Raw genomic sequence first — 14770 nt, forward strand, 5'->3', positions numbered from 1 at the left:
ACATGCTAATGATCCTTTGTGCAGGAAGACCAATCTTCTAATTTTACCCCTTTATGCTTCTAGTTCTAATCCTAAAATGATGTCTCCTTGTTACTGATTCACCAACCAGTTAAAAAATAATCTTTGACTGCTTGACTTAATCAGTTCAGCTTTTATTGTCCTTCCATCCTTGCCCTTGAGCAGGTGGTGGTAAGCCGCTGCCTTGAACCGCTGCAGTCCGTGTGGCGAAGGTACTCCCACAGTGCTGTTAGGGAGGGAGTTCCAGGATTTTGACCCAGCGACGATGAAGGAACGGCCGATATAGTTCCAAGTCAGGATGGTGTGTGAGTTGGAGGGGAACTTGGAGGTGGTGGTGGTGGCGCCTGCTGCCCTTGTCCTTCTAGTTGGTGGAGGTCGTGGGTTTGGGAGGTGCTGCAGAAGAAACTATTCATTACCTTTCTGTCAGATCACCCCTTAAGCTTCTCTGCACTGGTGGGTACAGCCCTAGTTTATAAAGGCACTCCTTATAACTATATCCTTGGTATCATCCTGGTGAATCTATGTTGCACCTTTGCCATGGTTCCTAGGCCCTTTCTATCACTGGGTGCCCATAATATATGCACCACTCCAGCCTTGGCTTCTGCAACATCTTGTCATAGAATCAAAGAATTGTTACAACACAGAAGGAGGCCATTCGGCCCATCGAGCCTGTGCCGGCTCTCTGCAAGAGCACTTCAGCTAGTCCCACTCCCTCTGCCCTTTCCCCGTAGCCCTGCAATTTTTTTCCCTTCAGGTACTTGTCCAATTCCCTTTTGAAAGCCACGATTGAGTCTCCCTCCACCACCCCCTCAGGCAGTGCATTCCAGATCCTAACCACTCGCTGCGTAAGAAAGTTTTTCCTTCTTCTGCCAATCTCCTTGTACAGATTGACCGTCAACTTGCTTTTTGTATTCAGTGGCCTAAGTATAAAACGTGAGTAGAAGCGAGCCACGCAACTCGGGAACACCCAAGTTCCAATCCCCATACTGTGCTGTGCTAGCTGATTTCAGACGGGCTGGCAGCGGAGGTGTTGAAGAGCTGTGGGCTAAAGAAGGCAAAGATCAGCCGGGGCTGGCCATCCTGCTCATTGCCCATTAGCTCCTGACGGACAATTACCGTGTGTGTGGACGTTGGTTGAGGGCAACATCTGGCTTGACCATAGTTGAATCTCCCGATCGAGCCAGATGTTGTCCTCAACCAATGTCCACGCACACACCACACACACACACACACACACACACACACACACACACACACACACACACACACTAATTGTCCACCAGGAGCTAATGGGCAATGAGCAGGATGGTCAGTGCTGACAGTAAGCAGACACAGGAAGAACGAGCACTTGGATAAAGTGTGGTGGAGGGACCACCACCCCTGGAATCAAACCCCAGCAAAGAGCCTGTGTCAACGACAGAGGAAAGGAAGAAATGGGAGGAAACCAAAGTAACTTTGTACGTAAGTCCGGAGTGCACCAGATACAGGAAACTCTCGTTTAAACGGCACCTAAATATCCGGAATTTTCTATAAACCGGCAAAATTCTCACTCCGAAAACAACACCTCAATAACTGGCAATGTTGCCGAGTCCGAGTCCGAGTCTCCCGCGGTGGCCGAGTTAGTCAGTGGGGGTAGTTCTCCAAACTGCCACTACTCGGCTTCTTGGCGCTGTCGGAAGTCGGAACACCTCAATACCCCTGTAACAGGAGTCTGACTCTCCTGTGCTGCCAGTAGTCTCTTCTGATCCGCCATTTTACAGGGGTACTGTGTGTCTCCCACGCTGCTGGTAGTCATTGCATTGCATTACCCTCAACTGGCAGTACTGTACTTAATCAAGCATCTTCCACCATCCATTTAACACAACATTCTGTAGGTGAGTACCCAATTACTGTATGCTGCGCATTTCTTGATTTTTTGAATTTTTCTTTGTTAAAAATAGCCTCGGTAGATGGAACCTTCTCCGTCATCCGGAATTTTTCATCAACCAGCAACACGCAGGTCCCGTTGGTGCTGGATACCAAAGAGTTTCCTGTATCGGGAACTAACCAGACATTGGGGGGGGCGGGACAGACATCGTACTTTTAGTTTTAGATGTACAGGACATCATTGACCTGGAGCACAAAATTTCCAAGTAGTGGCATGTATCCTGTGCTTGACCTCCGCTAAGTAAATACCTTGGCCTAGAAATTGAGTTTGCGCTGCGCCGGGGCTTAACGCTGGAAATTTAGCACCGGTGCTAAGTCGCGCTGTGCGCGCCAAAAATTCAGTAGCGCCGCGCCCAAACGGCTGCCAGCGCTACTGAAGGCTGTTTGCGCCTGAAAACTGGCGCTACGCGCCGCATTGCGGCGCTATTCCGGCGCTGCGGCGCCCGATGCGGTGCGGCAGGCTCGGGAAGTGCAGGCCTCCTCCTTCAGTTAAGGAGGAGCTGCCTGCACCCGCCCGCTGGCTGGTTAAATCGCCACAAAAATGAGCCCGGCACCTCGGGGAAGTGCCGGGCTCGCAGCCGAGAAGCATCTGTTCCGCGGGGGGGGTGGTGGGGGAGTCCGGGGAGGGAGGTGCGGGCAGGCGGCCGGCGGGAAAGCGGCCGGCCGCCGCTCCACCTTTATGCGCCGGCGCAAAGTCGTGTAAGACTCTGTTGCCAGAGTCTTAGTTGCGGCTGCCACGGGCGAGGCGGCCGCAACTGAATTTCGGCGCTGGGGCCCGTCACCACGGCAACCGGGACGCTGCGCACACCGATGACGTCATCAGTGCCGGCGCAGCGCTACCGGTGTAACGCTGATGTTGGGCCCTAGTCAATTTCAAAACCGGCTGTAAGTCCAGCGCAATGCCCTCTAGCGCCGCAAAATGGGCGCTAAGCCCACTCAATTTCTAGGCCAGTTACTTGGACTTGCGTACTTGGTGCTGTGGCCTTAAAGGGACATGCCACGCCAGGTTTGCAGCTAAGCACCTTGCTGTGCTCAAGTTTTTTTTATATTATAAACTTTGGTAAGCTATTTCTGGTACTGTGCCAACGGAAATCTATTTATTGTTGCTGCAACCCCGGTTTTAAAAAAAAATACCAGTTGGTATACTTTAATTACTCGTGACATTTTGCTTTTCACTGAACGTTGTCCCTGCAGAGCTGAATATACACGCGCAGGCAGTGCATGTGTGAAGCATAATGGCCTCTGTGGGATTCAGTACAAAATCTAAATAAATAATTAACGGCTGCGGCAAAGAGCCCAGCAGTGGAATCAGAGTCTGATTTTGTTCTCAGTCTTTTAAGGACGCAGTTAGGCATTGTTCTATGTAGTGGGTACAGTAGCACAGTGGTTATTATATGTTAATAATCCAGTGGCCTGGACTAATGATCCGGAGACTCTGTTTCTCTCTCTCTCCACGGATGCTGCCCTGGCCTGCTGAGTTTTTCCAGCGTTTTCTGTTGTTATTTCGGATTTCCAGCATCCGCAGTATTTTGCTATCGTAGTGATCCGGAGACAAAATGGTAGATGGGCATTGAAATTCAGCGAAATTAATTAAATAAATCTGGAATGAAAAGTTAGTGTCAGTAATGGTAACCATGAAGATTGTCGTAAAAACCCATCTGGTTTGCTAATGTTCTTTAGGGAAGGAAATCTGCCTGGTCTGGCCTGTATGCGACTCCAGCAATGTGGTTGATTTTTAACTGCCCTCTGAAATGGCCTAGCAAGCCACTCAGTTGTATAAGGCGGCTCACCACTCGGGGACAATTAGGGATGGGCAATAAATGCTGGCCTTGCCAGCGATGCCGTTTTGAGGTTGCCCGTACTGTGAACGAGGCATTTAATTGGAGCACCCCCTCCCCCGGGGCTTCCTGTGTGCTAGCTAACATTCCACCCTCAACTTCATACCACAAAAACCGATCGACTGATTATTCCTAGATCTTCGTGTGTGCAAAATGACTGTCGTAATTGCCTATATAACAGTCGTTGCATTTCAAAATAATTCACTTGTATTTGAAGGCTTTAGTGATCTGTAAATGCAGTTTGGCCCACCCCCACTGATTTGCATCCAGCACAGTGATGATGTAGTTGGTAAAGAAAGAAAGACGTTTCATTTATATAGCGCCATTCACGACCTCAGAACGTCCCAAAGCGCTTTACCGCCAGTGAGGTACTTTTGAATTGTAGTCACCGTAGGAAATGCAGCAGCAATTTGCGCACGGCAAGGCCCCACAAACAGCAATGTGATAATGACCAGGTAATCTGTTTTCAGTGATGTTGATTGAGGGATAAATATTGGCCGGGACACCGGTGATAACTCCCCCTGCTCTTCTTCGAAATAGTGTCCTGGGATCTTTTATGTCTACCTGAGGGAGCAGACGGGGCCTCGGTTTAACGTCTCATCCAAAAGACAGCAGCTCCGACAGTGCAGCACTCCCTCAGTACTGTACTGGAGTGTCAGCCTAGATTATTTGCTCCAGTCTTTGGAGTGGGACTTGAACCCACAACCTTCTGACTTAGAGTTGAGGGTGCTGCCCACCTGAGCCACGGCTGTATCTGTCCACACCCCAGTGCTAATTATTCTTCTGTGAGCCCTCACCATACGTATTGGTATGCTATTCAACTACAGAGGGCATGTCAGCCCAGCTTTGCGTCCATACGTATGCCCTGTTCAGCGTGGGCCATTAGATGGTAATTAGGAATTCCAGCAGATTGACTTCCTCGATCCTGGGAGTGCTAAAGCCAGCTGCAGCACCTTTACTAATGTCTCAACTGAGAGCAGATCACTCAGCACGCATTGGGGATCAAATCTGGCACCCTATTGTCTCTCCTGAGTTCAATGGGCAGTGCATTTAAGACGGGGCCATCGGAGAAGTTTCTCCGATTTGAAGTCGCCTCCCTCGGTGCTGGTTGAAATCTGTGGCTCAGCGGGAGTCAGAAGGTTGTGGGTTCAAGTCCAACTCGAGCACAAAAATCTCGGCTGACACTCCAGTGCAGTGCTGAGGGAGCGCTGCACTGTCAGAGGTGCCGTCTTTCGGATGAGACATTAAACCGAGGCCCCGTCTGCCCCCTCATGTGGACGAAAAAGATCCCGCGGCACTATTTCGAAGAAGAGCAGGGAGTCCTGACCAATATTTATCCCTCAATCAACATCATAAAAACAGATTATCTGGTCATATTATTATAAAAAGGATATCCAAATTATAAAAAGGATATAGAGGCACCGGAGAGGGTGCGGAGGAGATTTACAGGGATGCTACCAGAAATGCGAGGGTATACATGTCAGGAAAGGATGAACAGGCTGGGTCTCTTTTCACTTGAAAAAAGAAGGCTGAGGGGTGACCTAATAGAGGTCTTTAAAATTATGAAAGGTTTTGATAGAGTGGATACAGAGAGAATGTTTCCACTTGTGGGGAAGAGCATAACTAGAGGCCATCAATATAAGATAGTCACCAAGAAATCCAATAGGGAATTCAGAAGAAACTTCTTTACCCAGAGAGTGGTGAGAATGGAACTCGCTACCACAGGGAGTGGTTGAGACGAATAGTATAGATGCATTTAAGGGGAGGCTGGACAAGCATATGAGGGAGAAGGGAATAGAGGGTTATGTTGATAGATTTAGATGAGGAAAGACGGGAGGAGGCTCGAGTGGAGCATAAACGCCGGCATGGACTGGTTGGGCCGAATGGCCTGTTTCTGTGCCGTATATCCTGTGTAATCACATTGCTGTTTGTGGGACTTTGCTGTGCACAAATTGGCTGTCGTGTTTCCTACATTATAACAGTTACTGCAATTCAAAAAGTACTTCATTGGCTGTAAAGCTCTTTGGGACGTCTGGTGGGTGTGAAAAGCGCTATATAAATGCAAGTTTTTTTTCTGAACTGTGAAAGAAAGAAAATAGCAGCGAGGAGAGAAAGAGGAAAAACACCTAAGCGTTATCGTACAATGTTTCCATGGATGCCCAGATACAGAAAACTATCTATTTAAGGTGGCTGAGAATGTTTGTGGTGTTCAGCTTTCTTGTGGGTCAAGCTGTGGTTTCCTGGAAAGAGCCTGATAGATTTAAATTTGCATCCAATTAGTTGTGGTAAAATGTGGTTCCTAAATATTCATGCCACGTTGTCCACTGTTGGAGACGGGCAGCGTCGAAACATTAACACCAGCCGTTAACGTTTTATCTTGAACAAAGGCTGAACAATTGAGTTTGCAGTTCAGACTTTGAGCCCTCCTCTAGCCTGAACCACCCTCTATCTCATTGTTTGATTACAGCTCGACGCCACATTCTGTTGCAAACATTAATCTGATCAAGACCATGAGTGATAGGCCCCTCATTAATTCAGGTCAACACACTAACCTGAAGAGTAGGACATGCCCTCCTGAACTTTGGGCTAGAATACAATGTTGAGGCAGAACAGTGGGAGCTTTATTCTTAGATTGGTGTGTTGTGCCCTACAACCCTCCCAGATCTCTGCACTCCTCCAATTCTTGAGCATCCCCGATTTGAATTGCTCCACCATCGCCGTGCCTTCAGCTGTCAGGGCCCTAAGCTCTGGAACTCCCTCCTGCAACCTTTCTGCCTCTCTCCTTCTTTAAGATACTCCTTATAACCTACCTCTTTGACCAAGCTTTCTGTTTACCTCCTAATATCGCCTTGTGTGGCTCGGTGACAAATTTTGTTTTTATAACGCTCCTGTGAAGCGCCTTTAACGTTTTATGATGTTACAGGTGCTATATAACTGCAAGTTGTTGTTGATCAGACAGTGCCTGCAGCTGACACGAGGCATTTTTATGTATTAGTTTCGGGGCAGCAGTACTGTGATGTCAGAAGGTTGTGGGTTCAAGTCCCACTCCAGGGACTTGAGCACATAAAGCTAGGCTGACACTCCAGTGCAGTGCTGAGGGAGGTGCCATCTTTCGGATGAGACGTTAAACCGAGGCCCCGTCTGCTCTCTCAGGTGGACGTAAAAGATCCCACGGCACTACTTCGAAGAAGAGCAGGGGAGCTATCCCTGGTGTCCTGGCCAATATTTATCCCTCAACCCAACATAACAAAAAACAGATTATCTGGTCGTTATCACATTGCTGTTTGTGGGAGCTTGCTGTGCGCAAATCGGCGGCCGCATTTCACACATTACAACAGTGACTACACTTGAAAAGTACTTCATTGGCTATAAAGTGCTTTGAGATGTCCGGTGGTTGTGAAAGGCGCTATAGAAATGCAAGTCTTTTTTTCTACCGACCTCCTGGCACCACACCTTCCCCACCCCATTAAACTTTCGCCTGGCATCAGTTTCTATCATCACGCCCTGGATTACAAGGAATGGCGGTCTATGTAAATATAATGAATGGATTAGCCATTTCCAACTGTTGAATTTGGGTTAATGGGCAGAACAAAATGTTATTGCACTGTTGGAGGGAGCGCACAGTCGAGTTATTGTAATCAGCATCAGTGACGTCACTCAGTTTATAACCTTATTCTGCCTGATTCTTATTTGCACAGGGTGGAGTTCATGTACTATGAACTCAGTTGATTGGAATGGCGATTAGATGTATTTTTTTTCAACAGGCGGGAGCTGTTAAGAAAGCCTTAATAGGAAATCAGACATTGGTGTGTCGGCTTAGCTTGACTGGTGGCACTGTCGTCTCAGAATCCGAGCTGACCTGCGTACATAACCCCGGCTGACCGTGCAGTGCCGAGGGAGTGCTGCATTGTCAGAGGTGCTGTTTTTTTCCCGATATACGTTAAACCAAGGTCCCATCTGCCTGCTCGGGTAGCTATAAAAGTCCCGCGACACTATATTGAAGAGCGATGCGTTCTCTCAGCGTCCCGCCCAAGATTTTACCCTCTAACAACGCCACCATAAACAGATGGTGTAGTCATTCCTTTATTTGCTGTTTGTGGGACGTTGTTACGTAGGGAAACCTAGAGCTCGTTTGCACATAGCAACAGTGGCTGTGTTTCAAAAGTAATTTGTTCGCTATGGAGCACTTTGCAACCTCCTGAGGCCATGGCGAGGTGCTTCTTTCCTGGGTTTGTTTCTCTCGTTAACTCTTTTGTTCTCATTCCTTTGCTTTTGTGTTTAGAACGAGAGTCAACAAAATGGGTATTTTTGACAACAAAATATGATAATGTACAAGAGCTTAGTTCCTAGACAACTGAAGGCACGCCTGCCAATGGTGGAGTAATGAAAATCGGGGATGTGCAAGAGCCCAGAATTGGAGGAACGCAGAGAACCCGGTGGGTTGTAGGGCTGGAGGAGGATACAGACATGGGGAGGGACGAGGCCAAGAAGGGATTTGAACTCAAGGATGAGAATTTTAAAATCGTGGAGTTTAAAATAGTCTTTTGAGATTTACTGGGTGCATTTTCTTAGCTGCTTGGTGTGTGTGTGTGTTGGGGTGTGTGTGTTGGGGTGTGTGTGTGTTGGGGTGTGTGTGTGTTGGGGTGTGTGTGTGTGTTGGTGTGTGTGTGTTGGTCTGTGTGTGTGTAGGGGTGTGTGTGTGTAGGGGTGTGTGTGTGTTGGGGTGTGTGTGTGTTGGGGTGTGTGTGTGTTGGAGTGTGTGTGTTGGTGTGTGTGTGTGTTGGGGTGTGTGTGTTGGGGTGTGTGTGTTGGGGTGTGTGTGTTGGGGTGTGTGTGTGTTGGTGTGTGTGTGTGTGTTGGGGTGTGTGTGTTGGGGTGTGTGTGTGTTGGGGTGTGTGTTGGGGTGTGTGTGTTGGGGTGTGTGTGTTGGGGTGAGTGTGTTGGGGTGTGTGTGTTGGGGTGTGTGTGTGTTGGGGTGTGAGAGTGTGTTGGGGTGTTGGGGTGTGTGTGTGTTGGGGTGTGTGTGTTGGGGTGTGAGAGTGTGTTGGGGTGTTGGTGTGTGTGTGTTGGGGTGTGTGTGTTGGGGTGTGAGAGTGTGTTGGGGTGTTGTTGGTGTGTGTGTGTTGGGGTGTGTGTGTTGGGGTGTGTGTGTTGGGGTGTGTGTGTTGGGGTGAGTGTGTGTGTGGGGTGTGTGTGTGTTGGGGTGTGTGTGTGTTGGGGTGTGTGTGTTGGGGTGTGTGTGTTGGGGTGTGTGTGTTGGGGTGTGTGTGTTGGGGTGTGTGTGTGTTGGGGTGTGTGTGTTGGGGTGTGAGAGTGTGTTGGGGTGTTGTTGGTGTGTGTGTGTTGGGGTGTGAGAGTGTGTTGGGGTGTTGTTGGTGTGTGTGTGTTGGGGTGTGTGTGTGTTGGGGTGTGAGAGTGTGTTGGGGTGTTGTTGGTGTGTGTGTGTTGGTGTGTGTGTGTTGGTGTGTGTGTGTTGGGGTGTGTGTGTGTTGGGGTGTGTGTGTGTTGGGGTGTGTGTGTTGGGGTGTGTGTGTTGGGGTGTGAGAGTGTGTTGGGGTGTTGTTGGTGTGTGTGTGTTGGGGTGTGTGTGTTGGGGTGTTGTTGGTGTGTGTGTGTTGGTTGTTGGTGTGTGTGTGTTGGGGTGTGTGTGTGTTGGGGTGTGTGTGTGTTGGGGTGTGTGTGTTGGGGTGTGTGTGTGTTGGGGTGTGTGTGTTGGGGTGTGTGTGTGTTGGGGTGTGTGTGTTGGGGTGTGTGTGTGTTGGGGTGTGTGTGTTGGGGTGTGTGTGTGTTGGGGTGTGTGTGTGTTGGGGCGTGTGTGTTGGGGTGCGTGTGTTGGGGTGTGAGAGTGTGTTGGGGTGTTGTTGGTGTGTGTGTGGGGGGTGAGTGTACTGTTTAATTTTTCTCTATTCTTCTGCAATCACTGTGGAAACCCATTTTAATTTGTTCCATTCCTGTGGTTACCTGGGCAACCACAACTAAATTAAACCTTGCTTGTTCAGGCTGATATATTTTTTATTTGTATTTTATTTTTAATCTGTGAAGAATTGGTTTGGAGGAAACAAGTCATCCTTTCAATCCTATTAACTTGTAGACGATACTTTCGCAGATTGACAGGTTGGGAGAGCTGCATGCAAATTAAAACTGTGGCTGATGTTCCTTGTTTTTCTTGTTTGACTAGGATGTTGATGAACAACATTGCAAAATTATCCTGAGCCAAATGGGTGAATTTCACAAGTAGACTTTGGCTGTAAATTTAAAATAGTTGTGGACTCTGCTCATGTTACACACCAGGGTTCATTTGTATTTGCGTTACCAAACCAGTTCTGGCCTGTGCTACGCTTGGCTGATCTCATCCTTGGGCATCAGCTGAGATGCCTCAATTGGCTTCAGTGGCCCCTGGGCTAAGGAGGGGCAAGTTGGCCGAGGCCCTTTCTGCTTAACCACAATCTCAAGACTTGTTGCTGAGAAGCGTGGGTGATTAGCAAATACAGGGTCAAGCTCGGCTATGATGCCCCTGCCCCGCCTCTGGGGGGGTTAGGCATCTTCCCAACACTCCCTGTTCAGGCTCACACAGGAAGATTAGTCACGTAGTTTAGGTAATGGAAAGAATGACTTGGTACCTTGGAAATACTGGTCTCCATATTATAAAAAGGACATAGAGGCACTTGAAGGTGCAAAAACGATTTACTGCAATAATACCAGAACTGAGAAGTTATACCCAGCAGGAAAGACTGAACAGGCTGGGGCTCTATTCTCTAGAAAAGAGAAAACTGAGGCGTGACCTGATAGAGGTCTTCAAGATTATGAAAGGGTTCGATATGGTAGGCGTAGAGAAGATGCTTCCACTTGTGGGTGAGACCAGAACTAGGGGCCATAAATATAAGGTCAACACTGATAAATTCAGTGGGGAATTCAGGAGAAATTTCTTTACCCAGTGAGTATGTGGAACTCGCTACCATAGGGAGAAGTTGAGGTGAATAGCATAGATATATCCAAGGGGAAGCTAGATAAGTACATGAGGGAGAAAGGCATAGAAGGATATGCTGTTAGGGTGAGATGAAGAGGGGTGGGAGGAAGTTTGTGTGGAACATAAACCCCGGTGTGAACCAGTTGGGCCAAATGGCCTGTTTCTGTGCTGTAAATACTTTGTAAAACTTTGTAAATGTCGCTCAGCAAATGTCTATGTATTCAGCAGAAAATAGGGCAAAAATAAATCTATTAAGTATTAAACCAAAGTTCTCCTCAATTGCAGTTTTAGCTTCTTTCAGTGTGTTTTTAATTCTCTTGTTTCACTTTTGTACTTCTGTTAAGGGGACTAGCTGGTCATGTCTGGGTAATTACAGGTCTTGAAAAAGATTTATTGCTTTTAGTCCGCTAGTTTAGACCAATGGTTTCAGAGATGGGCACGCTGAGAAGGATCTTTATCGAGGGCGTGCTGGGAAATATGAACTAACTTACATCAGACTGGAAGGAACATAAGAACAGGAGGAGGCCATTTATCCCCTCGAGCCTGTTCCACCATTCAATGACATCATGGCCGATCTGCGACCTAACTCCCATATCCGTTAATACCTTTGGGGGATAAAAATTTATCAATCTCAGATTTAAAATTAACAATTGCCGTTTGCAGAAGAGAGTTCCAAACTTCTACCAGCCTTTGTGTGTAGAGGTGTTTCCTAATTTCACTCCTGAAAGGTCTGGCTCTAATTTTTAGACTCTGCCCCCTAGTCCTAGGCTCCCCAACCATCGGAAATAGTTTCTCTCTATCTGTTCCCCTTAATATCCTGAAAACTTGGATCAGGTCACCCCTTAACCTTCTAAATTCCAGGGAATACAACCTGTTTGTGTAATCTCTCATAATTTAACCCTTGGAGTCCAGGTATCATTCTCATGAAGAATATCCTAGTAATTTAGTGGTGTGGAACTAGTGGGGGTTAAAGCTCCAGGTCGTCTGAGGTTATTTTATAGGAGGGAATCAAACGAGGCATCATTGCTGTCTAGGCTCACGCATGAAGAGCAGCCTTGTCACTTGAGCAAGGCACCAGAGGATGGATAGGAATGGTGGAATTATACCCCAGCAACAACCTGTGGCTTCATGTTGGAAGGGGAGAAAAAAATGGAGGTGAAAACAGGTGTGTGTTGGGTCAGAATCTTGTGTGGTGACATTTTTCACCCCCACCCCCTCCGCCCAGCCCAAAACAATATCCCTTCGGAAGATAGGCTCAACTTTCTTGAGAATTTCCATTTTTTTTTCAACCATGCTTTTGAAGATGGGTGGAGAGGTTGTTGGAAGAGGGGGTCATTGTCAAGGGGGCTTGGTTGTTGCTTGTCACAATCAGTTACATCAGTTTTCTGCAATGTCCAGCTAACGGTGGAACACTGTTGGGCAGTGTCCGGATGAAACTGCCTTCCTGGTCCTAGTTTCAATCTACTCCAGGACAACTCAGAATTTTGGCCTGGAAGAGGACATCACCTCTCCATGGGTGGGAAGGGGATACTCCCTCCTCTCCCACCATGGCCTGCGATAAGACTTCCTTCTCCCACCATGGCCTGCGATAAGACTTCCTTCTCCATGTTAAGACCATTTTAGTAAAGTATGAAGACACAGCACTCCAAATGTTGGTAGGACTTCTGACCTCCTTAGACCTGACGGCTGTAAGATTTTTTTCCAGATTTTGCTAAATGTGCGAAGTGACTCTAGTGCATCAGTCTGCTTGGGTCAAAATGCAAAATTGCATTACGGCGGGATTGTACTGTTGTACGAGACTGGCTCAGTGCCAAAATCCCCTGACATAGTTCACTGACCTGGTTCACTGTTAAAGAAAGAAAGGAAGACTAGCATTTCTATAGCGCCTTTCACAAACTCAGGATCTTCCAAAGCGCTTTGCAGCCAATCAAGTACTTTTAAAGTGTAATCACTCTTGTAATGCAGGAAATTTGGCAGCCAAGCTGCGCACAGCAAGCTCCCACAAACAGCAATGACCAGATGATTTTCTTTTTTTAGTGATGTTGGTTGAGGGATAAATATTGGCCAGGACACGGGGGAGAACTCCCCTGCTCTTCTTTGAAATAATGCCCATGGGATCTTTTATGTCCAACCGAGAGGACAGGTGGGGCCTCGGTGTTACATCTCATCCGAAAGAAGCACCTTCGAGAGTGCAGCAGTCCCTCAGTACTGCACTGGAAGTGTCGGCCTAGATTTTGTGCTCCATATCCTAGAATCCTTGAACTGTAGAAATTTACAGCACATAAGGAGACCATTTGGCCCATCATTTCTGTGCCAGCCGGAAAAAAAACTATCCAGCCTAACCCCGCTTTCCAGCTCTTGGTCCGTAGCCCTGTAGGTTACGGCACTTCAAGTACATATCCAAGTACTTTTTAAATGTGATGAGGGTTTCTGCCTCTGCCATCCTTTCAGGCAGTGAGTTCCAGACCCCCACCACCCTCTGGGCGAAAGAAGTTCTCCTCAACTCCCCTCTAATCCTTCTACCAATTACTTTAAATCTATGAGGATTGAAGATCAAAGAGGAGGTGAAGAGGCTTCAAGGGGATCTCGACAGGCTCAGCGAGTGGGCGAGAACTTGGCGGATGGAATATAATGTGGATAAATGTGAAGTTATCCACTTTGGTAGAAAAAAACAGCAAGGCAGAGTATTTCCTAAATGGTGAAAGATTGGGGAATGCAGATGCTCAATGGGGCCTGGGTGTCCTTGTATATGAGTCACTGAAAATGAATGTGCAGGTGCAGCAAGTCATTAGAAAGGCAAATGGTATGCTGGCCTTCATTACAAGAGGATTTGAGTACAGGAGTAAAGAAGTCTTACTCCAATTATATATGGCCTTGGTGAGACCACACCTGAAGTACTGTGTACAATTTGGTCTCCTTACCTAAGGAAGGATATACTTACCATAGAGGGAGTGCAATGAAGGTTCACGAGATTGATTCCTGGGATGGCGGGACTGTGGTATGAGAAGAGATTGAGTAAACTAGGCCTGTATTCTCTTGAATTCAGAAGAATGAGAGGGGATCTCATTGAAGCATACAAAATTATTACAGGGCCTGATGGGATGGATGCTAGGAGAATGTTTCCCTTAGCTGGGGAGTCTAGAATCAGGGGCCACAGCCTCAAGATAAAGGGTAGGCCATTCAGGACTGAGACGAGAAGAAATTTCTTCACACAGAGGGTGGTGAATCTTTGGAATTCTCTATCCCAGAGGGCTGTGGAGGCTCAGTCATTGGGTATATTCAAAACTGAAGTCGATAGATTTCTGACTAGTAAGGGCATCAAGGGATATGGCGATAGGGCCGGTGAATGGAGTTGAGGCAGAAGATCAGCCATGACCTTATTGAATGGCGGAGCAGGCTCGAAGGGCCAAATGGCCTACTCCTGCACCTATTTCTTATGTTCTTATGCCCTCTGGGTATTGACCTCTCTGCTAAAGGAAATAGCTCCTTCCTGTCCGCTCTATCTAGGCCCCTCATAATTTTATACACCTCAAACAAATCCCCCGCTCAGCCTCCTCTGTTCCAAAGAAAACAACCCCAGCCTCTCCAATCTTTCTTCATAGCTAAAATTTTCCAGTCCTGGCAACATCCTCGTAAATCTCCTCTGTACCCTCTCTAGTGCAATCATATCTTTCCTGTAATGTGGTGACCAGAACTGTATGCAATATTCTAGCTGTGGCCCAACTAGTGTTTTATAATGTTAAAGTATAACCTTCCTTCTCTTCTATTCTATGCCTCAGCTAATAAGGAAAGTATCCCATATGCCTGTATGGGATTTACACTAATTATCTTGATACTAAGGAAATCAGTAAGCCCTGTGGGGAAAGGCCAACACACAGCAGAGATAGCGAGAGATGTGCCAGGATAAGTTAGACACGAGAGTTACTGCCAGAAAGAGGAAAATCATCGGCTGCAAACAATTAATACAAATGAATGAATGAACAAAAACAAGAGATTGGTCTGGAAAGCACCATAACCTCGT

The 14770-nt window shown here is 47.4% G+C and overlaps 1 protein-coding gene across 6 annotated transcripts in view; it reads left to right on the forward strand.

The window, feature by feature from the left end:
* The window catches only part of LOC147114265 (protocadherin-1-like), a 467184-nt gene that overhangs the window by 46707 nt on the left and 405707 nt on the right, over nt 1–14770 (forward strand). The window contains exon 3 of one of the 6 annotated variants that reach the window (XM_085995954.1): nt 8065–8493. The exons of the other annotated variants lie outside the window; for them this stretch is intronic. Coding sequence (XP_085852080.1) covers nt 8065–8094 — 30 coding nt within the window. The 3' untranslated portion in view covers nt 8095–8493. Of the gene's footprint in view, nt 1–8064; nt 8494–14770 lie in introns of those variants that run through there. 6 annotated transcript variants of the gene reach the window in all.

The sequence above is a fragment of the Somniosus microcephalus genome, chromosome 8, assembly GCF_052327205.1.
Source record: "Somniosus microcephalus isolate GS21.2 chromosome 8, FLI_Smic_1.0, whole genome shotgun sequence".
Classification (NCBI taxonomy): domain Eukaryota; kingdom Metazoa; phylum Chordata; class Chondrichthyes; order Squaliformes; family Somniosidae; genus Somniosus; species Somniosus microcephalus.